The sequence below is a fragment of the Camarhynchus parvulus genome, chromosome 25, assembly GCF_901933205.1.
Source record: "Camarhynchus parvulus chromosome 25, STF_HiC, whole genome shotgun sequence".
Classification (NCBI taxonomy): domain Eukaryota; kingdom Metazoa; phylum Chordata; class Aves; order Passeriformes; family Thraupidae; genus Camarhynchus; species Camarhynchus parvulus.
The window spans coordinates 2,793,094-2,820,403 of NC_044595.1; the positions used below are offsets into that span (position 1 = coordinate 2,793,094).

General features: G+C 58.4%; 4 protein-coding genes across 5 annotated transcripts; 2 read left to right on the plus strand and 2 right to left on the minus strand.

The window, feature by feature from the left end:
* Positions 1 to 483: 483 nt before the first annotated feature.
* TTC24 (tetratricopeptide repeat domain 24) lies at positions 484 to 5,476 on the plus strand. Its single transcript, XM_030965162.1, has 10 exons — positions 484 to 539; positions 1,624 to 2,270; positions 2,343 to 2,555; positions 3,178 to 3,306; positions 3,415 to 3,536; positions 3,618 to 3,734; positions 3,832 to 4,062; positions 4,169 to 4,301; positions 4,527 to 4,703; positions 5,353 to 5,476. The coding sequence occupies exons 1-7, from the start codon at positions 484 to 486 to the stop codon at positions 3,904 to 3,906; spliced, it is 1,359 nt and encodes a 452-aa protein (XP_030821022.1). The 3' UTR covers positions 3,907 to 4,062; positions 4,169 to 4,301; positions 4,527 to 4,703; positions 5,353 to 5,476.
* Positions 5,477 to 6,146: 670 nt separating this feature from the next.
* NAXE (NAD(P)HX epimerase) lies at positions 6,147 to 8,343 on the plus strand. Its single transcript, XM_030965289.1, has 6 exons — positions 6,147 to 6,415; positions 6,637 to 6,745; positions 7,176 to 7,286; positions 7,421 to 7,534; positions 7,620 to 7,767; positions 7,848 to 8,343. Exons 1-6 carry the CDS (start codon positions 6,228 to 6,230, stop codon positions 8,048 to 8,050), a joined length of 873 nt encoding a protein of 290 aa, XP_030821149.1. The 5' UTR covers positions 6,147 to 6,227; the 3' UTR covers positions 8,051 to 8,343.
* Positions 7,619 to 11,093, minus strand: GPATCH4 (G-patch domain containing 4). Its single transcript, XM_030965288.1, has 7 exons — positions 10,955 to 11,093; positions 10,192 to 10,265; positions 10,017 to 10,109; positions 9,723 to 9,830; positions 9,499 to 9,605; positions 9,344 to 9,394; positions 7,619 to 9,236 (listed from the first exon to the last, which is right to left on the minus strand). The coding sequence occupies exons 1-7, from the start codon at positions 11,040 to 11,042 to the stop codon at positions 8,648 to 8,650; spliced, it is 1,110 nt and encodes a 369-aa protein (XP_030821148.1). The 5' UTR covers positions 11,043 to 11,093; the 3' UTR covers positions 7,619 to 8,647.
* A 4,472-nt stretch (positions 11,094 to 15,565) lies between these two features.
* UBQLN4 (ubiquilin 4) lies at positions 15,566 to 27,159 on the minus strand. 2 transcript variants are annotated; one of them, XM_030965430.1, is made up of 11 exons: positions 26,986 to 27,159; positions 25,068 to 25,219; positions 22,721 to 22,926; positions 22,152 to 22,414; positions 20,902 to 21,060; positions 20,006 to 20,231; positions 19,492 to 19,631; positions 18,958 to 19,041; positions 18,242 to 18,357; positions 17,495 to 17,672; positions 15,566 to 16,768 (listed from the first exon to the last, which is right to left on the minus strand). In XM_030965430.1, the coding sequence occupies exons 1-11, from the start codon at positions 27,136 to 27,138 to the stop codon at positions 16,616 to 16,618; spliced, it is 1,830 nt and encodes a 609-aa protein (XP_030821290.1). In that variant the 5' UTR covers positions 27,139 to 27,159; the 3' UTR covers positions 15,566 to 16,615. The 2 variants fall into 2 exon arrangements, with proteins under 2 accessions (XP_030821290.1, XP_030821291.1); XM_030965431.1 differs by lacking the exon at positions 18,958 to 19,041.
* Between the last annotated feature and the right edge of the window lie 151 nt (positions 27,160 to 27,310).

Genomic DNA, 27,310 nt, shown 5'->3' on the forward strand with positions numbered 1-27,310 from the left:
GAGGAGAAATTTGATGGACTGTTGGTTTGTCCAGTGTCATTGGAGAGGTGGCAATGTCACCCTCCAATCCACTGTCACTTTTGGAAATCTATAAATGTTGGAGTCAGGAATTTAAAACTCCCTTTTTGCCTTGAAAAGAGAAGCGTGTCTGCGTCCTGTTATTTTATGTCCTATGGTGACACACCAGGACCCCAGGACATCGGGGAGTGGCGGCTGTCTCGGTCAGTCGCAGAATTTTGTTATCATTCTTTTTCTATTCTTAGCTAGCTTTCTGATGAAATCTTTCTTCTATTATTTTACTATAGTTTTAATATAATATATATATCATAAAATAATAAATCAAGCCTTCTGAAACATGGAGTCAACATTCTTGTCTCTTCCCTGCTCTTGGGACCCCTGTGAACACCACCACAGTCCACCACACAGTTTTCCCATCCATCCATCCCTCACAGGGCTCACACTGGTGAGTTGCACGGAGTTGCCATGGCACTGCACACCACCCTGGTGACAGGGCTGAAACTGGAGCCAGCGGGGCCATTGTGGGATGTGCTTTCCCAGGAACAGGCCTGGCTTTGTCCCAGCCTGTGCCACCGCCTGCCACGCTCCTGTCTCAGAACCTGCCCGTCCATCACCAGGAGGCTGTGACCTGCTCCAGGCACCTTTCCAGGCAGCCCAAGCTCAGAGGTGCCTCAGACATCCTCCATCCCTGCAGCAGAGCCCTGGTTTGTGGCAGCAATGTGGGGATGCCTCGTCTCTCTGCTCCCTGCTCTCAGCACCCTTTGCACCTGAGGAGCAAACAGTAAGTATGTGCAACCCATTATTCTACCACCCAAAAAAGCACCCCAGCAACACCCACTCCATGCTGTGGTGTCCCTCCTCCTCCCCTAGTGACCTCTTTCTTCTTTCCTCTCTCGTGGCCACCAAGGCTTGTGGGGTCCTCCATGGAAAGACCTTTTTCTTTCCTGGAACTTAATAGCAAAGGCTACAAGAATCCCTAATTTTCATAAATAATATAAAATAATCCTGCTTGTTAGAAGAGCTTGCTGGCTGGACCATGCTGGCTTGGCTGCCTAAGCACCTCCCTGTCTTGCAGGCAGGCTGCTGCCCCTGCCCATGGATTTGGAAGAGGCTGCTGAGCTGGGAGCGCAGCCCACCACCCCCACACACCCCTCTGCCCCCTCTGCCCCCACACACCCTACAGTCCCCTCTGTCCCCACAGCCCCCATACACCCCACTGCCCCCTCTGTCCCCTCTGCCCCCTCTTCCCCCACACACCCCACTGCCCCCTCTGCCCCCACACACCCTACTGCCCCCACACACCCCTCTGCCCCCTCTTCCCTCACACACCCCACTGCCCCCACACACCCTACAGTCCCCTCTGTCCCCACAGCCCCCATACACCCCACTGCCCCCTCTGTCCCTCTGTCCCCACAGCCCCCACACACACCCCTCTGCCCCCTCTGACCCCACACACCCCATAGTCCCCACAGCCCCCACACACCCCTCTTCCCCCACACACCCCACTGCCCCCTCTGCCCCCTCTGCCCCTACCCTCACCACCACCCCCGCAGCCCCCACCAGCTGCAAGAAGAGCCAGAAGAAGAAGAAGAAGGCTGAGGCCAGGGCAGCAGCTCAGGAGGGAGGGGATGAGGCGGCAGCGCGGGTGGGTGCGATCGAGGGCCTCACACGGGCCGGACACCGGGCGCTGGCCCTGGGCGCCGGGCGGGAGGCAGTGGGGTGCTTTAGGAAAGCCCTGCTCCTCTCCAGGGACACAGTGAGCCCCCAGCTCCACAGGGCTTGTGCCTTCAACCTGGGAGCTGCCTACGTGGAGACTGGGAAGCCCAGAAAGGGCTTTGAGTTCCTTCTCCAGTCCCAGCCCTCAGAGGCGGAGAGCGGGGACCACCCGGGGAGCCTTTACTTCAGCGTCGGGGCGGCTCACGAAGGGCTCCAGGATTTTCCAAAGGCTCTGGAGTGTTTTGAGGAAGTCTCCGGGCACGCCGGTGCTGCTCAGGCTGGCAGCCGAGCGGGGACCTGCGTGCAGATGGGCTGCTGCTACCTGGGCATGCGGGAGCCGGCGCGGGCCGCGCGGTGTTTCCTGGACGCGGCGCAGGCCTACGCGGCGGCGGAGAGCCCCGGGGCCGCGGCCGTGGCTCTGAGCAGGGCGAGTGGCTCCATGCTGCAGAGCCGGCGGTTCCGGGCCGCGGACATCGCCGGCGTCCTCGCCCGGTGCCGCTCGCTCTGCGAGTCCATCCCCGACCCGGCCCTGCGAGGTAAGGCCGCGCCCTCCCCTCTCAGGGCCCTGCGGGGCAGGTCCCACGCCTGCTTTTCCTCTCTGCCCTCAGGGAAACTCTACAACGACATCGGCCTCGGCTACTCGCAGCTGCGCGTCTTCTCCCTGGCTGCCGAGAGCTTCGAGCGGGCGCTGGGGCTGTGCGGTGGGGAGCGGGACCGGCAGCGGGAGGCGGCGCTGCTGCAGAACCTGGGCGCTGCCCTCAACGCCCTGCGCAGCTTCGGCACCGCGCTGGGCTGGCACCGGCGTGCGGCCGCGCTGCACGGTACCTCACACACGGTACCTCAAGACACCGGTACGCACACTGACCTCACGGTACCTCACACACCGGTACCTGGTACCCCACACCGTACTACTCACACACCTCGGTACCCCACCGGTACCTCACACACACCGGTACCTCACACCGATACCCCACACCAGTACCTGGCACTGGTACCTCACACCCGTACTGCACACCAGCACCCGGTGCCGGTACCCCACACCGGTACCACACACTGGTACCACAGACCTGTACCTCACACCACTATCTCACACCTGTACCTCACACTGGTACCCCACACTGGTACCTCACACCTGTACCTCACACCGGTACCCCACACCGGTACCCCAGTACTCACACCGGTACCCCACACTGGTACCTCACACCTGTACCTCACACCTGTACCTCACACCGGTACTCCAGTACCTCACACCAGTACCCCACACCGGTACCCCACACCAGTACCCCACACCGTACGTCACACTGGTACCTCACACCTGTACCCCACACCTGTACCTCACACCGGTACTCCAATACCCCACCCCAGTACCCCACACTGCCATCCCTGCCCCTGGCTGGGCCGCATGGCCCAGCTCAGCACGGAGCCCCATGTTCCCAATTGCAGGTGCTCTGGGGAACCGCAGGGCTCAGGGGCAGAGCTTTGGGAACCTGGCGTTCGCCTGCAGCCAGCTCGGGAAGCACGGGGATGCTGCCGAGAGCTACCTGCACGCCCTGCAAGCCTTCAGGGACTCGGGTGAGGGGGGGCACATCCCGCAGCCCAGCGGGCTCAGGCTGGGTAACGCTGCCTGCCAGGGATCTCGGCTGAGCAGTGCAGGCACCAACGCAGCCCTTTGCCTCCCAGGGGACTTGCAGGGGCAGTGGCAAGCGTGTGAGGGGCTGGGGGCAGCATGCTTGCAGCTCGGAGACCCCCAGAAAGCCATCGGGCACTATCAGGAGGCCCTGGTTTTGCTTTCCCACTGTCAGGTAAGGCATGATGGGGCACTGGCCTCAGCCCAGGGGCGCACCCACTTAGCCCATCACACATATGGGTTCTCTCCACCACAGGACAGCCCCAGAGCTGCCCACAAACGGGTGGTGCACAAGCTCACAGATGCCATCCAGCACCGACTCCACCTCAGCCACCTCTCCTACCAGCAGAGCTGGGCACCCAACCCAGGCCTGGTGAGCATCACCCAGGGCATGGCACACTCTGGAGGGCTGGGAACTGGGACCCCAGTAGGGCTTTGCTGGGCAGATTAACACATGTTAATCCCATCAGGAGCCCAGCCAGCTGCGGTTTTGCTCCACACTGCCCCGTGCCAGTAGGACACAGCTCCAGGGAAAAGAGGTGTGAGTAGCAAAGCTGCCACCCCCTCTCTCCTTCCTCTGGAATGAGTTTCCAGATGAAACAGGAGACAAGGCTTCCTTCACTCCATGTCCTTCAGGGGGAAAGCCCAGGCTGAGGACAAGCTGTATTGGTGTACACCAGGAGCACAACCCAGGTATTCAGGTGAGAGGCTGCAAACTAAACATGGGGTTGAGCCATCAGGCAATTCCTGGTGGAGCTGAGTCTTTGGCACAGTCTGATCCTGTGCTCTTGCCTGTTTGTCCTGGAGGCACAAGAGTGGCCCTGACTGAAGGTCTCACACTGGAGCCTTGCAACCCAAGTGGCCTCCTGGGCACCTCTGGGGAGGATGATGATGATCCCAGCTCAGCTCCAGGGTATCACAGTGAGCCCCAGGCTAGCAGGTCAGTGGGCAAGGGGGAGGCACCTCAGTACAGCCCCTGGCACTCAAATACCTCTGCAGCACAAGGGACCTCTCCTGTTTAATGGTGAAAACCCAGAGTTTTTTGAAGATACATAATTCTGGGAGTGCATTTGGGAACATTCCAGCTGGATCCTAGGGAGGGTCCAGCCACGATGTGACAGGGGAGCTGTCCAGAAGCCCCACACAAGGCTCACTTGTCTCTCAGCACAAGGACCACCAGCCCCCTGTCCCCGGCCAAGCTGCCCCATGCCAGCCTCCAGCCCCGTAAGTACCACAGACAACCAGAACATGGCTTCTGCAGTGAGCCCAGGCCTGAGGGTCTCACACCGCATCCCACAGGGCACCAAAACCACCAAAACCTCCATCCGAGGCCTCCGCAGAGGTAGGTAATGCCTTGGGGGAGTGGGCAAGGGAAGTTTGGGCTCCAGAGTGTCCTCTGAGGGGAGGGTTCACAAGTGGAGACTCCAGCAGGGCTTCTTTCTTGGAATGGACATGACCCCAAGCCAAAAGTCACAGGGGCTGGGGATTTTGGTGCCTCATAGCCAACACCAAAACCATGCCCTATAGATGGGGCAGCAGATCTAAGGGTGCTTTCCAGTCCCCTGGTATGAACTTCTTGCCCATTCCTGCCTCCCAGTGCTTAAAGAGGCTCCAACACAGCTAGAGAGGGGGAGTTTGGACAAGGGCCTGAAGGGACAGGACAAGGGGCAATGGCTTCCCAGTGCCAGAGGGCAGGGTTAGATGGGATATTGGGAAGGAATTCTTGACTGTGAGGGTGGGGAGGCCCTGGTACAGGTTGCCCAGAGAAGCTTTGGCTGCCCCAGTTCTGGAAGTGTTCCAGGCAAGGTTGGACAGGGATTGCAGCAACCTGAGACAATGGAAAGTGTCCCTGCCCGTGGCACGGGGGTGGGATGAGATGGGCTTTAAGATCCCTTCCCACCCAAACCAGTCAGTGACTCCGTGATTTGATTATTCCATTTTGCATCCTGCTGAGCACCCTCACTCCCCATGACGCCTCCGTGACCTTGCAGCCTTGACAATGACCCCACTGCCGGCTGCTGGTCCCGCCGGGGACCCCGCACGGGCACCAGGACTCTGTCCCTCGTCTGCAGCCTCGTGTGAGCAGGAGGACACCGGGGAAACGCCGCTTCTCGGGGGGCTGTGCAGGCCCAAACCGGAGCGAGGGGGGGGGTGGGCCGTTCAGCCAACACGGTTCTGACCCCACTCCGTTTCTGCCATCCTTTGTATGTCGGGGTCCCGGCGAGGAAATGAAGGGGCTGGAGTGACCCGGGGAGCCGGCGAGGGCTGGGGGAACGGCGGAGAGCCGGCGGGGCTGGGGGAACGGCGGAGGAACGGCGGGGCTGGGGGAACGGCGGAGGAACGGCGGGGCCTGGGGAACGGCGGAGAGCCGGCGGGGGCTGGGGGAACGGCGGAGGAACGGCGGGGGCTGGGGGAACGGCGGAGGAACGGCGGGGCTGGGGGAACGGCGGAGAGCCGGCGGGGGCTGGGGGAACGGCGGAGGAACGGCGGGGCTGGGGAACGGCGGAGTCCTGGCGGGGCTGGGGGAACGGCGGAGAGCCGGCGGGGCTGGGGAACGGCGGAGAGCCGGCGGGGGCTGGGGAACGGCGGAGGAACGGCGGAGCCTGGGGGAATGGCTGAGCGCCGGCGGGGGCTGGGGAACGGCGGAGGAACGGCGGAGCCTGGGGGAATGGCTGAGCGCCGGCGGGGCCTGCAGGCACCACGGTCTCTCCGCGGCTCCTCCCCGGGCGGTGAAGGGCGCTCCGCCCCGGGGAGGCCCCGCGCCTGCTCAGTGGAGCTCCGGCTGCCCTCCGGAGCCGAACTGCGCTGTACAGGGCCGTGCCCGCTCCGGTGCCGTCCGGGTGCCGTACCGGGCCGTGCCCGCCGCATGCCGGGCCCGCGGGCGCTGCTGGGCCTGGGGCTGCTGGTGGCGGCGGCGCGGGCGGGCGGGCGGTGCCGGGAGCGCGGCTGGAGCTGGAGCTGGGGTTTGGGCCGGGAGCGGTGCCGGTGCCTTCCCCGCCGCGCCATGCACGTCCCCAGCCCGGGGGCCGGCCCGACGGGGCTCCGCTTCCTCGGGTAGGAGGAAGGAGGGAGGCGGGAGAGGAGGCGGGCGGGCCGCAGGCGGCGCCGGGCCGGGGTACGGGCGGCCTGAGGAGGGGTCGGGGTGCGGATGTACACGGGGGCTCGGCTCTGTGTGTCCCCCCCGCCCGGCTCATGCAAAGTCGAGGGCATCACAGCCCCCAGGCTGGGCCTGGCCGGGTTTTGGGGTACCCAGGGGTGCCATCTCCCCCCCCTAGGCAGGAGGAGGCCCAGGCTATCGACCAGGAGCTCTTCACTGAGTACAAGTTCAGCGTGGATCAGCTGATGGAGCTGGCGGGGCTGAGCTGTGCCACTGCCATTGCCAAGGTGGGGGTCCTGGGGGGCAGAAGGGGGTCCTGCCATGGTGGGCTGAGCTGTGCCACTGCCATTGCCAAGGTGGGGGTCCTGGGGGGCAGAAGGGGGTCCTGGCACTGTGGGCTGAGCTGTGCCACTGCCAGGGTGGGTGCCTGGGAGGTGGGTGGAGGGCCTGGGGGAGACTTCCAGCACTACAGGCTGAGTGCTATCCCCACCAACATCAAGCTGGGGTCCCTGGGAGCCAAAGGAGGGTCCTGGTGGTCCTAGCGTTGTGTACCAAGCTGTGCTACCACTAAGGTGGGCACCAGGGAGACAGGGTAATCCTGGGAATCGTCCCAGTCCCATGGGCATGCCAGTCCCAAGTTGGGGGTCTTGCAAATCCTGGCCCCATGGTGTGGGCCCACTTCCCCATCATAATCCTGTGCCTCTTGCCCCCCATCAGGCCTACCCACCCAACTCCTTCACCACGAGCCAGCCCGCTGTGCTGGTGGTCTGCGGGCCAGGGAACAACGGCGGTGACGGGCTGGTCTGTGCCAGGCACCTGAAGATGTTTGTGAGTCTGCCACAGGGTCCCCATTAGGGTGCTGGTCCCTGTGCACCCCTGTACCTGTGGGCTCCAGGGTCCCGCTCCTCTGGCTGCTGCTGGTGCCAGAGTGGGATTAGTTCAGGTTCCTTGTGCTCTTGCAGGGCTACCAGCCAACCGTGTACTACCCCAAGCGCCCCAGCAAGCCCCTCTTTGAAGGTCTGACCACCCAGTGCAAGAAGATGGATATTCCCTTCCTCCCCGAGTTCCCAGCTGAGGTGAGGAGCAGTCCCCAGCTTGGCAGCACCTGCCCCTGGAGCTGTGGCCACGACTGCCCTTCACCTGCCACCATCCCCACCGCAGGCTGAGTTTATTGACGAGCTCTACGGCCTGGTGGTGGATGCCATTTTCGGCTTCAGCTTCACGGGAGCGGTGCGGGAGCCCTTTGGCAGCATCCTCAGCACTCTGGAGCGTGTCACGGTGCCCATCGCCAGCATCGACATCCCCTCAGGTGAGTTGTGGCTGCACCCACCACAGGAAGGTGCCAGGCCAGGGTGCTCCCAGCTCCAGCCTGGCCGTGGCTCGTTGCAGGCTGGGACGTGGAGAAGGGGAAGGCAGACGGCCTCCAGCCCGACATGCTCATCTCCCTGACGGCGCCCAAGAAGGCAGCGATGCATTTCACGGGCCGGTACCACTTCCTTGGGGGCAGGTTTGTGCCCCCTGCGCTCCAGGAGAAATACAGCCTGAACCTGCCGGAGTACCCCGGCACAGACTGCGTCCTGCAGCTCACCTAGAGCTGCGCCAGAGGGGCTGGGGGGCCAGGCCTGGCTTCAGCACTGCACACCAGGGCCAAATTCTGCCCAAACCTCTGCTAGGAGGGTGCTCAGCACCTCACTGGGCTCGGTGTGAGCCTGCAGCATGGAAAGGCCCAGGAGGTGGGAGTGGTGAGGGGCTGCCCTCTTTGGGGCTGCTGCCCAGTGGAAGTGCTACAGGTGTAAAGGTGATCTGGGGTCTGCCACTCACGGCACCACTCACACTTTGGGATAATCTGATCACAATAAAGATTTATTCATGCCCTTGAAAAAATACTTTAGTACTCTGCAGGGCGTGTCCTTGTGTCCTTCTGTGACAGGCCCATGGCAAATGGGTCCCTGCCCCAGGGCCTGGGGGGGAACCAGGGTCATTCCTGAAGGTTCAGGTGGTGAAGTAAAGCTTGATCCAGCTCCAGACCAACTTTTCCTAGCTCAGCATCCCCAGGCAGCTGGGCCACAGTGCTGGGCTCCATCTGGAACGATCTCAGAGCAGCCCACGGCACCCAGCAGCACCGGGATCAGGACCCTGACAGCCAGGTGGGACTGGCAGCTGCACAGCATGGCAGCCATGTCACTTGCTCACTCTGCCTCCCTCTTCCTCTTCTTCTTCTTCTTCTTCTTTGTAGGGCTGTGACCCAAGTTTGGCTCATCTGTATCTTGTAGAGATACATCTGTTTCAGCTGGCTCTTCTTTGTCCTCCTCTTCCTGCTTCTTCTTCTTTTTCTTCTTTTTCCTCTTTGCAGCCTTCCCATCCTCTTCCACCACCTCCTCTTCTGCGCATAGCTCTGCCTTCTTCCTCCTCTTCATGAAATTCCCCTCATCTCCTGATACCTCTTCTCCACATGGTTCTGTGATCACCTTCTTCTTCTTCTTCCTCATGATCTCTTCCTCGCCTGTCACCTCCTCTTCTCTGCTTGACCTCTGCTTCTTTTTCTTCCTCTTCACAACCTTTTCTTCTTCCAACACCTCCTCCTGTTCTGTGTTTGGTTCCTGGCTCTGTGGCACCTCGGCTCCATCCCTGGACTGTTTCCTTTTCTTCTTTTTGCCCTGGCTGCTCACTGGGGGCTCCAGCTGCTGCTCCCGTTGCCGGTACGTGGCCAGGAAGGCTCGTTCCTGCTCCTCCAGGCGTGCCAGCTTGGCACTCATGGTCAGGCCGTGCCGGGCACCCCTGCAATGACCACAGGCAGCGAGGACTGGCACTGGTTGCCCAGCAGGGAAGGTGTTCCCCAGCCCAGCCTGCGAGGAGGGGGCAGCCCTGACCCCCCAGGCACTCACTTGTGTGCTGTGCGGCCCCCGCACGCCTGCACCAGCTCCTCGTCCGTCAGCCTGGGGACACAGACAACATCTGTCACCCCAGCATCCGTGGGGGAAACACGGCTCCACCTTCCAGCCCTCATCCCTCCCCGTCAAGGGATGGGGCCCAGCCTCACCTCCTGATGGAAGAGAGGTCCAGCTTCTCCTCCTCCTCCTCCTCCTCCTGACTGCTCTCAGAGCTGGCTGTCACAGACTCCTCCCCACAGGCTGTGAGCGTGGCTGACTGCAGCACAGAGACATGGGGACTGTGAGAAAGGGGGACAAGGAAAACGGGGCTCTGGGGGCCACAGCAGCAACGAGCTGGGGGCCAGGCAGCCCCCAGGCTCCTGGGGCCAGTCACCTTCACAAAGCGGCCGTACAGCAGGTTCCCACTGCTGCCGGCCTTGCGTGGCTTCTTATTGCTGATGCTGCCTCCCTGCTCAGAAAGTGCCTTCACAGAGATGCCATCCTGGGAGAGAAAAGGCAAAGGCTTGGAAATGATCCAGCCAAGCAGCACCTTTCCACCACCACAGCCCCTGTGCAAGGTGCTGCTTTCTGACAGGGCCTGGGGGGATACGGTGGCACTACAGGAGTCACCAGAGGAACCCAAACACCCTCCAATCCTGCCTTCAACCCTGCCCCCCAGCCCTCCAACCTGCCCGGCCTCCACAGCGATGTTGGCAGCCGCCTTGTTGAAGACGTGGTCCCACCAGTGGAAGGTGAAGGGCTCCGCCGCGTCGTGTCCCACCTGCAGGGTGGCAGAGGAGCTGCCGAAATGGCTGCGCCGGGCAGCGGCACCGGGCCGGGGCCGGGCGGGGATCGGGACTCACCCCGGCCGTGTCGCATTTCACCTTCACCCGGATGGCCTCGGCAATGCCGTCCTCCCGCCTGCCCAGCCCCTGCCCTGCACACAAGGCACCGTCACCCCTGCACGGCCCGGGACACCGGGGGCTGGGGGGCTGCAGGACCCCGAGGGTGGGGAGAGGTCCAGACCGGGTCCTGCAGGAAGGAGGGGGGCAGGGGGCGGCAGGGTCCGGGGCTCTGGGACCACGGGCTCTAGGATGGGGACTGGGGGGCTGCAGGGTCCCGGGGTCTGGGGACGGGACTGGGGTCTGCCGGGGTCTGCAGGGTCCGGGGCTCTGGGACCATTGGGCTCTGGGGTGGGGACCGGGGGCTGCCGGGGTCTGCAGGGTCCGGGGCTCTGGGACCATTGGGGTCTGGGGTGGGGACCGGGGGCTGCCGGGGTCTGCAGGGTCCGGGGCTCTGGGACCATTGGGGTCTGGGGTGGGGACCGGGGGCTGCCGGGGTCTGCAGGGTCCCGGGGGACCACTGGGGTCTGGGGTGGGGACCGGGGGGGCTGCAGGGTCCCGAGGCTCTGGGATCATTGGGCTCTGGGGTGGGGATCAGGGGCTGCCGGGGTCTGCAGGGTCCCGGGGCTCGGGGGTAGCTGGGGAAGATGGGGCTTGGGGGGCACGGGAGAGAGGGGGCTTGCGGGGGATCGGAGTCTGGGGGAGCCGGGGGCGCTCAGGGGGGGGCGGGGCTTGGGGCGGGACAGGCCGGGACCGCGGTGCCGGGACCCCCGCCCGGCCCCACCTCGGCGCCAGCCGTGCCGCCTCAGCTGGGTCTCGGCGAACAGCATCCCGCGGCCCGGCGGCTCCGCGGCGCTCATGGCCCGGAGCATCCTGGGGGGTCCCGGTGTGGGTCCCGGTGTGTCCCGTGTGTCCCAGTGGGTCCCGGTGTGTCCCGGTGTGTCCCGGTGGGTCCCGCTGTGTCCCGCTGTGTCCCAGTGGGTCCCGGTGGGTCCCGCTGTGTCCCGGTGGGTCCTGGTGTGTCCCGGTGGGTCCCGCTGTGTCCCGGTGGGTCCCAGTGGGTCCCGGTGTGTCCCGCTGTGTCCCGGTGGGTCCCGCTGGGTCCCGGTGGGTCCCGGTGGGTCCCGGCACCGCCGCACGAGGCCGGGGCGGGGTCACGGCCGCACCGCCCGGAAAGCGCTGTGCGCATGCGCGAGGGGCGGGGCAGAGAATGCGCCGAGGGTGGGGCGGGGCACGGGGACAGGGACGGGGGGACAGGGATAGGGACAGGAGGACATGGGGACATGGGGACAGGGATAGGGACGGGGGATAGACGGACATGGAGACAGGGATAGGGACAGGGGGTCAGGGATATAGGGACAGGGATAAGGACAGGGACACGGGGACATGGGGACAGGGATAGGGACAGGGGGACATGGGGACAGGGATAGGGACAGGGGGATAGGGATATAGGGACAGGGATAAGGACAGGGACATGGGGACGGGAATAGGGATGGGGATAGGGACAGAGGGACAGGGGGATATGGGGACAGGCATAGGGACGGGGACAGGCATAGGGACAGGGACATGGGGACATGGGGATAGGGACAGAGGGACACGGATAGGGCCAGGGGGACAGGGATACGGGTACAGAGGTAGGGATATGGGGACAGGGGGACACATGGACATAGGGACAGGGACATGGGGATGGGGGCACACAGACATGGGGACAGGGATAGGGACAGGGGGACACACGGACATGGCAACAGGGATAGGGACATGGGGATGGGGGTGCACGGACACAGGGATAGGGACATGGGGGTAGGGAGACCCAAGGACACGTGGACTTAGGGGACATGGCGACATGAGACACGAACATGGAGGTGTGGGATGCACGGGAGGGGGATACACAGGCATGGGGACACACAGACACACACGGGTGTGCTCACACGGACAGAACCATGCACACACGTGTGCACACACCCGTACCCACAGCTGCAGCCATGTCACACACAGGAACGTGGGCACAGCCCGTGCACACACGGGTGCACACTCAGACACACTCGGGTGTGTGAAGGTGACACACACACCCTGCGGCCAGCCCTGCTCACCTGCTGAGCCATGCACACACCCGTGCTGCGTGTGCCACACACACACACACAGAGCTGATCTGTGCACACACAGACAGACACACACACAGAGCTGACCTGTGCACACACAGACAGACACACACACAGAGCTGATCTGTGCACACACAGACAGACACACACACAGAGCTGACCTGTGCACACACAGACAGACAGACAGACACACACACAGAGCTGACCTGTGCACACACAGACAGACACACACAGAGCTGATCTGTGCACACACAGACAGACACACACAGAGCTGATCTGTGCACACACAGACAGACAGACACACAGAGCTGACCTGTGCACATACAGACAGACAGACACACACAGAGCTGATCTGTGCACACACAGACAGACAGAAGACAGACACACAGAGCTGATCTGTGCACACACAGACAGACAGACAGACAGACACACACACACACACATAGCTGACCTGAACACAGACAGACATACACAGAGCTGACCTGTACACACACACACATATACACAGAGACACACAGACACACACAGACACACAGACAGACAGACACACACATATTTTCCAAGCTGTCCTACCCCATGACCTCCTAACCCCAGCATATTTCCCTACTGACTTTCTCTTCAGTCACTTTGAATTTGCCCCTCCACAATCAGGGCTGTGGCCACAGGAAACTGCCCATGCCATGGAATTTGGTAACCAAAAAAACCCAGTTCATTGAAAGGAATGTAGATGTTGGTTTCCTGCCATCTTTCTCTCCTCCACATTTTCGAGGTTTGATTTCAAAGTTGAAGTGTTGCACTGGGACACTGTGGGGAAAGGCTGTGGATCCCCTCCAGGGAAAGGGGGAGGAATGAAATACAAATAAATCCTTGAGAGCAGAAATCTCTCCCAATCAATCAGCTGGATTTACCATTGCCTGCTGCAGGAATTGCTTCATTCATTATGCTTTAAAATAATTAATTCTATTTATCAGAGGAAAATGAGAGGAAACAGTGAGTGAGTGAGAACTCCTTTGGGCAGTTCCTTGGGGAAGGAGAGATATGGGAGCGAGAAAGTGCAGCGGTTCCTTTGGAAGTGGGCCTTTGAACAGCACATTACCAGGGATTAGGGAAAGCTCTGGAGGGGATTAAGATTTCACTCAAAGGCTCCTTCCCACCAGCCTTCAAAGCTCCTTTTCCTCCAGAGCCTGGGAAGGATCTGCACCCCTGTGGGTACCAAAGAGCAGACCCAGCTGCATCCACCTCCCAGCCCTGATCCCAGGCTCACTGTCCCACCCCTGAGGAGGCTGCAGGCCCAGAAAGGTTTGAGAACCCCAGAAAGGTTTGGGATTCCAATCTCCTTCCTGTACAGAGCAGTGCAGCAAAGCCCTGGGAGCAGCATGGGATAAGCAGCTCTGCTGGGGGAGGTGGCACTGGATGGGCACCAGAGGCTGCAGCCTGCCCTGGGTCTCTGTTTCTGTGTCTGGGCTGGCAGCAGGGCAGCAATGATCCCAAAGTGGCACAAGAGCAGACGCTACAATGTGGAGAGACAGGAGAAATTTGTTTTCCCACTTAACCAAGGACTGGGCAGCCTTTGAGGGCTCATCATGGCCTTTCAGGAGTTAAAGAGAATTTGTTAAAATGATGGACCAAAGTCTTTTTATATGGACAGATAATGATGACCCAAGGGGAAATGGTTTTAAACCAAAAGAGGGAAGATACACTGGATATTGGGAAGGAATTGTTCCCTGTAAGGGTGGGGAGGCCCTGGCACAGAGAAGCTGTGGCTGCCCCATCCCTGGCAGTGCCCAAGGCCAGCTTGGACAGGGCTTGGAGCAGCCTGGGACAGTGGAAGGTGCCCCCATGGCAGGGTGTGGGGTGAGATGAGCTATGAGAGTTCTTCCCACCCAAACCTTTCTGGGATTCTCAGACTCCTGTGGACTCCCCTCAGTGCTTCACCGCCACCTGCACACACTGCAGCAGGATCCCTCCACCATGCAGGGACTGATTTCCAGCCAGCTTTGGAGTCACCAACCTGCTCCATCCCTCCAAGGCCCTGTTCCAGCTCACACACAGATCCCCCACACTGTGTGACTGACACCACCATGTCACACCTTGCTGACACACTGAGGGGTGCAAGGACAATTTCTGCCGGGCCAGAAACATTGCTGGGACTAATTTTGCTCCTCAGGGATTCAAACTCACCACAGGGCTATATCCCCACTCCCTGTGACCCTGTGCACCCTCCCTTCCCTTGCACCATCCATCCATGCATCCATCCATCCATCCATCCATGCATCCATGCATCCATGCATCCATCCATCCCCCATCCATCCATCCATCCATCCATCCATCCATCCATCCATCCATCTATCCATCCATCCATCCATCCATCCATCCATCCATCCATCCATCCATCCATCCATCCCATCCATCCCTCCATCCCTCCATCCATCCATCCATCCATCCATCCATCCATCCATCCATCCATCCATCCATCCATCCATCCATCCATCCATCCATCCATCCATCCTCTCCCCCCACAAGCACATTCCTTACAAGAGCTGGCTTGTGCAGACTTCAGTGCCATCAAGGGACCCTGAAGAGGTCCCAAGGCTCACACAGGCACTTCCAGGAGCCTGTTTTGAGCTGAAGAGGTCCATCAGTAACATTTGGGAAGAGCTCTGACCCCACCAGTGCCAATCAGGACCTCCAGTCCCATCCCTACACAGCTCTGTGCAAACTTCCCACGTCTGAGGCTGCACAAAGCACTGCACACATTTGTGCACAGCCTCCAGAAGAGGCTGAAGCTGCTTTCTAAATCCTCCTCCAAGGGATTGCAGTCTCATTAGGATGCACACACAGAGGCAGGAGTGTTTCCAGCCCCGTGTTGCCTCCACCACCAGCACCACCTACACTCTCAGCAACACCAACACCCATGGACGATCCCAGTTCCAGCTGGGTGCAGCAGGTTTTACAGGTACGCAGCAAACCTCCTGTTCCCTCTCTGCCCAATCCTCCCACACTGAAACAAACTCCAAACTCTCAAACAACACTGACTCCCAGCTCTCAACAGCTGCTAATCGCCAATTCTAATTCAAAGGGAGCTTCCAACCCGGCACTTTAGGGCCAGTGCTTGGGAAGCTACAGCAGCATTCCTGAAGTGTCAGAGGTTTCCTGGCCAGGAGGGAGGGAGTGATACCCCCGTGCCTGCACTGAGCTGAGCTCGGGGAACAGGACAGCACAGGTTCATCCCGAGTGACTGGGAAGTGGCCCAGCTGAGCCAAGGCAGGCAAGGATGAGACAGGGATGCAGGGAGACAGATGGTTGTGCGCATTTATTTTCCTTTGATAAAAATGGTGTATGCAAATTACACAGCCATGGAGGCTCCTGGGAAATACCACCCTGCTGGTCCTGGGGAGGCTCTTGGACAGTCTGAACATTCAAACACACCAGAATGGAAGGGGGGTGGAGGATGGATCTAAACTGGGAAGAACATGAACTTCAACATTTTCCAGTGAAGCGAAAAGACCGTTAGCTTATTTTTCCATTTCCTTTTTAGTTTTCACACTAGTACAAATGAACCCACTGAGCACAGGAGTCAATGCCCCTGGAGACCTCTGACCAGGAACCACACGACTTGGGCAGAAACACACCTTCCAAACACCTTCCTCTGCACAGCACCTTCAACTCAAGCTCAAGAACAGCACACCTGGTCGCTGCACACCCCTGGGTTCCATTACACCACCCCCAGAGCGTAAAGAGGCGACACTTCAAATGCAGGTTTCTCACCCATTAACCCTCTACCAGGAGATTGGAGGCACCTGTGAGTGAGGGACACGGGCTCGGTTCATCCCAGGAAACATTAAGACAAATGACATCAGAAATTCTCAGGTAATTTCAATTTTTCTTTTGATCCATTCCCAATAAGACACTGAGAGAAATAACCAATCCCCAAACTTGGCTCAATTTTTTAAATATTTGCCTGAAAGGAGGGCTAGGGGAAGGAATCATGTACAGTTAAAATCAAGCTACTCAAAACACAATCATTCAGGTAAGTAACTAGAAGTATCGCCTCTACCATCTAGAGAGAGAGAGAAGAGTGTCTGAGACAGGGCATATTTAGGAAAAAATACACATCTGAAGTCTCTGTGGCCACGATGAGAACTGGAATCCACATACAAGCCAGTTAAAGAGCATTTCAACATGAAATCTTAACTTAGTAGGAAGGTCAGGGTTAAGCTGTATCTTTTTGTTTTAAATACATGGACAGCTGTCAGATATGAAAATGATGGCGGGCTTTCCGGAAAGATCCCCTGTGCATGTGTATGGATGCATGTGCTGACGTCTGTGGGGCAGCAGGACAGAGTTTAGGAAGGCTGGGAGCCCAGCAGTCTCTCGATAGCTGCGTTGATGTCCCCACCGGTGGCGATGAGCGCCTGCAGATTGGCCTCACGGTTGATGAAGCCCATGGCATTGAGCTGCTCCAGCTGCTGTTGGAATCGCACTCCGGGACTCTGCGCCTGCGAGGGGAAGGACACAGAGCTTGGAGTTAGAGAGCAAAGAGCCTGGAGTAGTCAGAGTGCACACACAGCACAGAGCACACACAGAGCCTGGAGTCAGAGAGCACACACAGAGCCTGGAGTTACAGAGCACAGAGCCTGCAGACAGAGAGCACACACAGAGCACACACAGCATACACAGAGCCTGGAGTCAGAGCACACACAGAGCACACAGAGCACACACAGAGCCTGGAGTCACAGAGCCCACACAGAGCACACAGAGCACACACAGAGCCTGGAGTCACAGAGCACACACAGAGCACACACAGAGCCTGGAGTCACAGAGCACACACACGGCACACACAGAGCCTGGAGTCACAGAGCACACACAGAATCCCAACATGAGCACAGCCAGCAGCCCATGCAGGAACCCCAAGCTCAGCTCCAGGGTCGTGTGGGTACAGTCTCCATGTCCCCCTGGGATGTGGCACAGCAGCCACACCAGAGGCAGTCCTGGTTTAGTACCAACAGTGGCAGCAGTGCAGGCAGAAGGATCCCCAGCATGCTGAGTTTAAACCTCTGAAAGGGTTCAACACCCCAAAGGGTCAGCCAGACCCCAACACCAAACCTGGCCTAGAGCACCACAGCCACAAGAGACTGTTGGGGACCACATCCCCTGAGTGGGCTGAGGTGGGGACCTCCTGGAGACCTCCCTGCCCATGCCAGCGCCCCCTGGGTGTTACGTACTTGAGAGCTTCCTCCGGCCAGCAGCTGGATCATCTGCTGCATGAGCTGCTGTTGAGGGTTACCACCCCCAGCTGGAGAGGCACTGGCCGGCGTCGAAGCAGAGGGAACGGGGTTCTCCGGGATTGTGCTTCCTCCTGTGGAGGACGGGGGCATCCGGGGCATGCCGAAGGAGCCAAGGCTGCAGAGGAAGGCAGAGCATGCTCAGGGTGACACTGGCATTGGGCACCCCCCCAGAGCAGGGCAGCAGGGCAGCCCTCACTGAAGGCCCTGCTCCAGGGCAGCTCTGCAAACTGAACCAGCTGCATCCATGTTCTGGTCACACCTGGCACTGGGAGTGAGCAGAAGCCTGCAGAGAACTGCTGTGATGGAGCAGGACCCGTGGTGACAGTAAGCAGAGAGCTGAGGGCTGCCAGTAGATCAGCCTGCCCCAGCACACCCACCCAGCCTTGTGTCTGTCCATCTCATACTGTTCTCCAGAGATAAAGCTCTTGAGTTCAGTCCACACAAAATGCAGCAAACAAAGGATGGGGGAAGGACTAAGTGCATTCCAAACCTTTTCTCCAAAAACAAAGGATCAAGGACTTCCCAGTGAAGGACAAGCAAGCAGCAAGTGCTAATTAGCTCGCTCAGAGGGGCCAGCACAAGTCCCCATGACAGACTGCCCTAAGCAGATCTCCTGGATGAATGCAGAGCCAGCTCTGCCTGCTGCTGCTGGGCACAGCAGTTCTGCCCTGGAGCACTCCTTACCTTGGCACTAATCCGGGGGCCTCCGTCTGCAGCGTCTGGAGCCCCTGCTGGATCTGGAGCAGGGCCTGCATGGCGCGGGGGTTGGTGAGGATGGACAGCGAGTCCGGGTTCTGCATCTGGGGAGCAAGGCAGAGACACACATGGTACCAACCAGTGAGAGCTCAGGCAGCCAGAGCTCCAGCACTGTCACAGCCGGGCCGGCGCCAAGCTGCACCTCCTGCCTGCAGCCAGGGCTGGCCTTTGTGTCTGGATCCTCCTCCGAGGCTCCAGACTGCAGGGCTCACCTGCAGGGACACTCACAGAGCTCACATCAGTTTCCTAAATGAACTGGGTGAGTCAGATTAGAACTGGGGACACATGCCGTTGGATTCTGATTTACCTGAGAACCAGCTGCTCTAGCACAATTAACTGTGTCATTTTTGTAAACTCAACACAGTGAGAGACTGTCTCAGGGGTTCCAAGTAGCTTAACAAGCCTAATCTGGAGTCCACCTTTCAATAATTCAGATGAGTTAATTCAGACCACCTTTTCTAACCATGTTCTTCCTCTTTGTCTCCCCTGTGCAACCCCCTTCCTTGCTCAGCCCAGCCTCCCAAGCCCACATGCTTCCTCCTAGTGCACTCAACCAGCAGCTGAGATCCTGCCTGTCCCACAGTGGGGGAGAAGCTCTGGAGCCAGGGGCTGAGGGCAGCACAGGGCCAGCCAGAGGCCTTTACCTGCTGCAAGAAGACAGGGAGCTGAAGGCGGAGCTGTTCTTGAAGCTGTGGATTCCCAGCAAAGAGGGGGACATTTACCATGATCTAGCAAGAGACAGCACATGTAGGTAGGGTCAGAGGGTTGCTGCCACTTGCTGTTAAACCCTATACAGCTAAGTCATGAAGAAGAACAGGTCACTCCTGGGGCCCCTGACTCCCTCCCTGGGCTTTCAACATGCTCCCCTGCTGAGGGGAATGAAAATGGGACAGCTCAATTCCTGACAGCAGTGTTGAACAGGGGCCACTTGGCCACAGACAAAGAGAAGGGCCATTCCCATGTCCCTCTGAGGGCCACCTCTTGTGTTAGGGGCTCTGCAAAACACACAGGGCTCCGAGCTGGGGCTGCCTTCTGGCTACTGAGAAATACAACCAGACTGTGTATTCACTCTGCTCCAGTGTCTGCAGGAGGAACCAGTCTGACCCCAGGAGCAGAGTGACACCTCACACTGAGCTCATGGCCTGCCTGGCAACAGCAGACACCTGCAACACTTTTACCTGTGCTGCAAAGTCCGGGTTCTGGGCGAGAGTTTGCATCATGCTCCGCATGTAGGGGGCAGAGATCATATTCTGCATCAGTTGAGGGTTTTCAGAAATCTGCTGCAGGAGTCCTTGCATCTCTGGGCTGTTGAACATGCCTGCAAGGGGAAGGGAAGAGAAAGGAAAACCCCTGATGAGCCTGAGCACCACTGCATTGCCTGAAACACAATGTGACAGGTGACAGCACTGCCTGTACTCCATCCCCCAGCCAGCAGCAAACAGGGCTGTGGACAGCCAGGGCAGTGCCCTGCTGGCCACCCTCCTGCTCCTGAGAGCTTCAGGGACAGCAGAGTTCCCAAAGGAACTGTCCAACAAGTGCATCAGATCACTCATTGGCGTCTGCAAGTAGGCTAGACCCATTCCTCTGGATAACAGCCACAAACAGGGCTCAAATGCCAGAGGAACCAGCCCCCCAAGGAAGCCTGGGTGAGCTGCTCAGCCAGCAGCACCCTGCAGCTCCTCCTTTATGTACCTGCACCGATGCTGGCAGCATTCAGCCCAAAGGGGTTGGACACAGTTGGGGTGCCCTGGGTGGTTGCTGAGCCCGTGCTCCCTTCACTGCTGGGTGCCTGACTCTGGGAAGCAGGGGGTGTGGGACTCCAGGGGTTTGGCAATGGCTCTCTGTTCTCCGTCCGCAAAGGCTGAGAGCTCGAGCTGTCAGAATTCCCCGTCAAGGAAGAGAAAGGATTGCTGCCAAACTAGGGAGAAAAAAAAAAAAGAAACAGATGGAATCAGTTAGTCCCAGCAGACCAACCCCAGCACTGAGCGAGCCAGGAACAGACGATCATATTCAGCCAAGTCCAGAATTTGCTAAACATGTGCCATGATCCACCTCCTGAGAAATCTGCAATCCACAACACACCTCACTCAGAAGAAGGCCAGGCTCAGGAATGGCCACAGCCCCAGGTTCAGCTCCCAAATGCAGGGCTTCAAAATGCCCTTGTAAAAGCAGCACCCGGACATAGCAGTAGGTATTGCTGGACTGGAGTATGTCTGCACAGCCCTCTGCAGCCAGGCCTGTGCTCCCTCCTCCTGCACCACCAGCCAGCTGGATCTGAGCCAGCTCCGTACTGAAGGCGTCAGGCTCCAGCTAATCCAGGGAGCAGAGGGCTGGGCTAACAGTGACAGGGCCTGCCTATCAGTCAGGGCTGGCATCCAGCCTGCTGGGGGACTGCAGGAGCCAGAGCAGGTCCCTCCTCTGACACCTCAACCCATGTCACAAGAGGCACTGCACCGTGTTCTCCAGCCAGTGCCCGCCTGGAGTGGAGCCACACTGTAAGAAAACTGCCCCATCAGCAGAGGGGATTGGGAAAGACCCCCTAAAGACCCCCTTCCCACACTACACCCACTCAGAGAACACAGCCATACCTGCTCCCTGGCTGCACTAAACATGGGCTCCTGGATGTCCGTGTACATCCGGCGCAGGGCGTTGTATCCTCCTGGAATGCTCTCGAGGTTACTCAAAGCACGGTCCTGGTTCCGCATCATCTCCTGCATCATGGCAGGGTTACGAGCCAATTCCATCGTCTGGGAGAAGGAGGAAAAGGTGGAAAGCTCAAGCTCCTCTCCCAGGAGAGAGAGAGGATAATTAAACCCAATTTGCAGGCAGAGAGCAGAGAGATCATTTATACAAGCAGAGAGAGACCAGGGATCCAGGCTCCTCCCCAGCCTTGCTCAGCTCTCTTCCTTCTCAGCCTCAGTTCAGCTTGATGAAATTGTTCTGTTCCTAAGCAGTACCAGGACATCCAAACACCCAACACCCATATGTTCCCACTCAGACTGCATACAACAACTGGGAAGATGGATCCTTCCACCCTCTCCAGACTTTTGATGGGTCTCCCCTGCACAAAAAATATCCAGGTCTCATTTGAGAAACTGCTCAAGTACAGATTATTCACAATTTAGTCCTGCAGCTCTGGAATTTCATGTATGGCCAACAGAGCTGAAAGCAGAATGACTGAGAAGCAGATGGAAATGAGGCCCGTTCAGCACAACCCTCTTGACAATCCTCCCCAGGAAACAGCAGAGTCCTGTTAATGGCTATCAACACCCAGATTCTCACTGATCCCTTAGGATTCCCTTCCAAACGAACCTTTGGTCTTCCAGATAGCCAGTCTTCTTGGACATGGGTCCTCTCTGCTCAGGGAAAAATGAGAGCCCTCTAGGATCCCAGCCTACACTAATGCTCCCCACTGATACAGATAGTGAAACGTTCACTGTACAGCTCTGGAGTCTCTACATAATCTGTCAAGAGAACTAGATAGAAACAAAGAGCTTTTGCAGTAGCTTCACTTCTCCAGCATTGTTTTTACTCCCATTCCTGAATCACAACACAGTGGCCTTGCTAGAAAAATCCCAGCATCCCTTTTTTTCCCAATACACCACGAATTCAATAGCTCTGGAAGGAAGAAAAGAGTTGCAAGGATGTGGGTTGAGCATTTAGTATTCACATAACTCAAGACCACCATCTGTTTGTGGGGAGCTCACAGCAGGAAGGAAGAGATCTCCAAAACCACTGCTCTGGCATTCCCACTCCTCCTCTGCAGTGCAGACACTGATGTTGGTTGGTCCACAAAGACTCTCCTCAACACTCTTTACTGAGCCCTGGTGTGACTCACCTGCCTCATGAGCTCTGGGTTATTGAGCATGTGGCTTATCTCTGGATTTCGCTCCATGAGCTGCTGCATCTGGGGATTGGCCATGATCATCTGCCTCATGAGGTCAGGGTTAGACATCATGTTCTGCACCAAGGGGTTCTCCATGATCTGGGAAAGCATCTCCGGGTTGGACATCAGCTGCCGCTGCATCTGCTGCTGGAGCTCCATGAAGTTGGCAGAGCCCATGCCAAGGTTGCCCAGCCCAGTGATGCCACCGAAGCCAGCTGGAGAGGGAACAACACATGGGAAGAGAGGCATGAGTCAGGAACTGTCAGAAGAGGACAGGCAGAGCACTGCATCCCCACAAATCCAGGGGTACCCTGTATTCCTACAGCAGCCAGCTCTGAGCAAGGACATCCCTACACACACACACTTCACCAAGTGGCATTACCTTGAGCAGGGACACAGAGGTGTGCCATGGGAGTGACTCATGCAAAGCCCATGGCAGGCACAGACAACAACAGGGGTCAAGAACCCCAACTCCTTGGTCTAATCCCAGAAAATTCTCCCTTCTCCCAGTGCCCACTTACACAGGATGGATGCAGCACTGTTGGGGCCTCCATCTCCAGGCCCTCCCACGCTCCCTGACCCGCTGCTCCGTCTGCTGCCGCTCCCTGCGTCCGGACCAGCACTGCTGGATGTGGAGGGCTGAGATGGGGCAGCAGGAGAAGAAGGGCTTGCAGTGGGGGCAGAAGCAGCATTGGGGGCAGAAGCAGCAGATGTTGAATCTTGGACCCTGTAAAGGATAAAAAGTATTAAATTGCTGGTACTGGGGAAGAGCAAGGGGAGTCCTCTGCCGGGACACAGGATGTGCACCCCACGGGGACCAGGCTCCCAGCACAGCAGCCAGCCCAGCTTCCACCCCGTGTCTGCCTGCACTGATGCACAGCTGTGCTCCCAGATGCCTTCCATCTGCTGGAATCTGCCTCCCATCCTGAAGCACTGCAGCCCCTGACATGTCCTGGCCCACGCAGAGCGCCTGGACGGGTCTTACCCTGAGTTGTCTCCAGCTCTTCCTTGAATCCCACTGAACTATTTACTGCAGCCATATCCTTGAGCAATGAGTGTGCTTCAAACAGCAAAATCCTTCTGCTGCTCCCACAGAAACCACAGGAGGTTACAGCAGGGCTAGCGCATGGGGCAAACAACAATGTTCACTTCTGAATATTCCTATCAGTGCTTCTGGGGCAAAAAGAAGCATCAGCATTACTGTACAAAGAGGGAAACTGAGGCACGAGGCAGCCAGCACCTGTCTCACAAAGCCATGGAACATTTCTGGCCAGCTTGGCTCCAAATTCCCAGCTCTGCCACTGGCTGCACCTTGATGCAGGGCTCCTGCTCCAACACAAGTTATCTGGAGCTTCTTTTAACACACCCACACAGACATTGTGCTGTAAGCCACCACGAAGCAGGTGCTGGACATCAGCTTTGCTGAATACACCAACCCAGGTTAGTACCTTCTTACCACAGTTATCCTCAAGAGTGTTACAGGAATTTGAAAGAGAACATTTAAAGATTTTCTGAAGCCTCTGCAGTCACAACAGTGAGCCCTGGACTAGTGTTTAAGAGCTTTCATTAAATTAGACCACAAAATTAACTTTACTCACCTCAATAATGCTGCTATGCCTCTGACAATAATAACAATGATTTCCTGATTTTTTCCCAAACCAAGAATTATTCCTTTTCTCTATCCCCCTTTCCTTTTTCACTCTTCTAGGACTTGAAAAATCAATGCTGAAGGCCCCTGTCCACTGTCCAGACTAACCTGACTGCTGCTGAAAATCAGTGGCCACTGAGGGAGGCAAAGAGTGGGAAAACAAAGCAAATGGGAAGCTGAATAAGAAAGAAAGAAGGAAGCCAGAGAAAGGGCACTTGGTTTCTCTGTAATGTCTTCAGTAAGGACTTTTCTAGAACTATTAGCAGGAGAAAAATAAGCAGCCCAGAACAGCTCTGATTGCCTCTTTGCAATGGTTCACCAATACCACATTTATAGTGGAGACAGCAGAAACAGCATCAGGCTCTCAGGCTACCTGGAGAGGCAGAATCCAAGGAGAAGCTACAGGACCTGACAGCAAACTTCCTTGTGTTTGTAAAAGAACAGGTGGAATAAAAAAAAAAAACAAAAACAAAACAGGGAAAAAGCCCATCTTCATTAACGCAGCCCCCCCAGGGGACAGCAGAACTGCACAGAGACACAGCCCTGGAGCTCCTGGGAGCTGGGGCTCACTGTGGCCAGAGCCTGAGGCATGGCCCTGAAGGGCCTTCCAAGATCAATGAAATGTGGCTGCAACTAAAGCACAGCAGCTGTTCCCAAAACCCTTCCATGCCCACCACCCCTCTGGAAAGTGCTGGCAAGAGCTAAACCTGCAGGACCCTGAGGTCAGCCCTGTGTCCTGCTCTCAGTCTGAGGTCTGTGGTGCTCCTGAGCCACGTCCCCACAGGGAATTGCCCAGGTGCACCCACATGAGTGAACCCACAGTGCCCCATGGCTGCACAGCATGCACTGCCTGCCCCAGCTGTGCCTGCAGGGCCCACACAGGGCATGTGTGCTCCTGTGGCACCTCACAGAGCCTGAGGAGGTGACAAAAAAACCCAGGTATTAATACAAATTCACTGGGAAAGTAATTTCTTTTATCAGCAACTTTTCCTAGAACCAGTATCCATTTCTGATGGGTTCTTCCAAGACACACACACATGAGTAATGTTAAAGGACCAGCCCCTCAAGGTACCTGCCATACACCATCACAGCTGTGTCACCCATGGACAGGTTAGTGACAAACCCCACTGCTGTGTGGGCAGGGAAAGCTCACCAGGATCATCACAACCTGTTATTGCCACCCCCATTTGAGCCCAGCCCCCCCAAGACCAAGCTCTTACTTCTGCGGAGTCTTAATGACCAAGTGAACAGTGAGCCCATCTTTGATCCCATGTTGATTCAACGTGTCTCCATCCTTCAGGATCTTCCCAGCAAAGATCAGAACCAGCTGATCCTGTTTGGCTTTAAACCGTCTAGAAATCTCTTCTTTGAACTGAAAAACAAACAGCATTTTTCAGGCAAAGGACTGGTACCAGGAACATAAAGCTCCAGGGCTCACATCCACTCTGGGAGCAGCCCAAGGAACTGACCAGCTCTCAGAGGGTACCACACAGTCACCACGTGCTGATGATGTCTGAGGTGTTAATGAAAACCAAACCAAAGCAAAGACAAGCTCTGAAGTCACAAACTATGGAGAAAATCTCAGAAAAACCAGAGCCATTCCCTCAGAAGAGCTGAAGGCTTCCAAAGCCAGACCAATTTGCTTCAGGCCTAACCCAAACACATCTTTTATGCTGAATGACTGAACTGGTTTCATCTGCTCATTTGAGGGTTTTTTTTTCCTAATGAAAGCCAAACTCTGATTTAATACAGGACAGAGCTCTATGGAAAAGGCAATAATCCTTTATCAGCCAATGGAAATAAACTAGGTCTTCTTCAATTCCTATTTCTGCAACTGAATTCCCTGTGAGCAAGCCACGGAACATGGACACCTCATCCTTACTGTGTGCTGGGATTTACACCTGCAAGCAAGACTCTCACTGCTGGCCCTGCCGGGGCATCCCCAGATTGATTTGGAGGAAATAAAGCCTTGGAAAACACAAACTAAAGGGAATTCAGAGGGGAAGGCCAGCATGGAGAATGAAACACACATTGGTTGCAGAGCTCTCAACCTTCACAGCAGAACTCTAAAATCAAGGCTGGGCACAGAACAGCCCTGGCCCCAGATCACCCTGTCTGTTCTCTCTCCACACCCCCCTTACCAAGGGGCTCCCCCGAGGGAAAGGATCAGGAGGGCCACACGTGCACAGCTCCTGCCCACAGCATGAACTGCTGCCCAGAGATCCCTGCCAGGCCCTTCACACACCGACCTCGCGCCCTACGCCCGACCAAAGCGCCAGCCAGCTCAACGCAGAGCCCATGACACCTTGTCCCAGTGGGCATCGCCGCTTCCTCATCGCCAGGACCAGCCCTAGAGCCCGCCCCTGCCAATCGCAGCCTCTGCTAAGCGCAGCTCTTGGCAATCCCAGCCCTCTCCCGCTCCCTAGCAGGTGCACAGCCCCCCCCCCAGCCCACCCGATGTTTGCTTTCCTCCACCTCATCCAACGCCGGCCCCAAACATCTCCTCGCCCCTCGCCCGGGGAATTTCCCTCCAGAAAAGTCCAGATGCACGCCAGGACCCCCAGATATCCCCCCGGCAGCCCCCCACGCTCTGCCCACAATCCCAGCACCTTTCCCGCCCCTCCGCCCAGGGAACGCTCTCCCCCGCAGCCCGGCCCGCGGGCCGAGCCCCCAGACCCCACGCGGTCCTTCCCACTGCCAGCACCCCCCAAGCCGCTCTCCGAGCCCCTCAACTACTGTGGTTTCGACACCTACGACCCCTCCCACAGGTGAGGCCCTCCAAAGGCCTCCAGCACCTGCCCTCCTTCGGATCTCCCCGCTCCCTCCCACCCTGGCTCCAGCAAGGCCCAAAGGCCGGGGCTGCCCCGAAAAGCCCCCGAACGCAGCCCCAGCCCTGATCCGGGTCTCCAAGAGCCCCCCCCGGACCCTCTGACCGCCCCCCAGCCCACAGCACCCTTCCCCCGCTCCTCAGGCGCACCCGAAATTCCTCCCCGGCCCCAAAACTCAGGTCCCTTCCCAAAACCCCTTCACGGCACCCCCGGATCCCTCAGCCCCCGCGGAGCAGCCGCCCCCGCCCCTCAGCACCCGCGGCAGCGCCCCCCAGGCCTCTCCGCTTCCCCGGCCTACCGCCGCCCCCACCTCGCGCACGGAGGCGCCATCCGCGATGACGATCTCCTCCTTGTCCTTGGGGGTCTTCACGGTTACGCGGATGAGCGCCCCGCCGGGCCCCGCCTGGCCCTCCCCGCCAGACCCGGGGCCGGGGCCGCCGCCGCCGCCACTCGGCTCCGCCATCTTCGCCGCCCGCCGCCAGCCCGGGCCACCGCCACCACAGAGAGCCGGGAGCGGCGCCCCAGCACCGCCTCAGCCTGGGACAGCGCCTCCCGGCGGCGCGGAGGAACAGCGGCCGGAGCGGGGCGCGGAGGTGGAACGGCGGCGGAAAGAGGCGGCCGGAGCCTGGGGAGGG

Bases quoted from the DNA above. Each gene is read 5' to 3' on its own strand.
- UBQLN4 (XM_030965430.1), bottom strand. From the start codon at position 27,138: ATGGCGGAGCCGAGTGGCGGCGGCGGCGGCCCCGGCCCCGGGTCTGGC. The intron at 20,232-20,901 runs GTATGGCTGTGT...TTTTCTCCCTAG, and splicing joins TTAGTGCAGCCAGGGAGCAG to TTTGGCAGCAATCCTTTCTC. The intron at 17,673-18,241 runs GTAAGGAGTGCT...CTTCCTCTGCAG, and splicing joins GCCCCCGGATTAGTGCCAAG to CCTTGGCTCCTTCGGCATGC.
- TTC24 (XM_030965162.1), top strand. From the start codon at position 484: ATGGCACTGCACACCACCCTGGTGACAGGGCTGAAACTGGAGCCAGCG. The intron at 2,271-2,342 runs GTAAGGCCGCGC...CTCTGCCCTCAG, and splicing joins CCCCGACCCGGCCCTGCGAG to GGAAACTCTACAACGACATC. The intron at 3,307-3,414 runs GTGAGGGGGGGC...TTTGCCTCCCAG, and splicing joins GCAAGCCTTCAGGGACTCGG to GGGACTTGCAGGGGCAGTGG.
- NAXE (XM_030965289.1), top strand. From the start codon at position 6,228: ATGCCGGGCCCGCGGGCGCTGCTGGGCCTGGGGCTGCTGGTGGCGGCG. The intron at 6,746-7,175 runs GTGGGGGTCCTG...GCCCCCCATCAG, and splicing joins GTGCCACTGCCATTGCCAAG to GCCTACCCACCCAACTCCTT. The intron at 7,768-7,847 runs GTGAGTTGTGGC...GGCTCGTTGCAG, and splicing joins CAGCATCGACATCCCCTCAG to GCTGGGACGTGGAGAAGGGG.
- GPATCH4 (XM_030965288.1), bottom strand. From the start codon at position 11,042: ATGCTCCGGGCCATGAGCGCCGCGGAGCCGCCGGGCCGCGGGATGCTG. The intron at 10,110-10,191 runs GTGAGTCCCGAT...GCCACCCTGCAG, and splicing joins TGAAATGCGACACGGCCGGG to GTGGGACACGACGCGGCGGA. The intron at 9,831-10,016 runs GTTGGAGGGCTG...TTTCTCTCCCAG, and splicing joins TCGCTGTGGAGGCCGGGCAG to GATGGCATCTCTGTGAAGGC.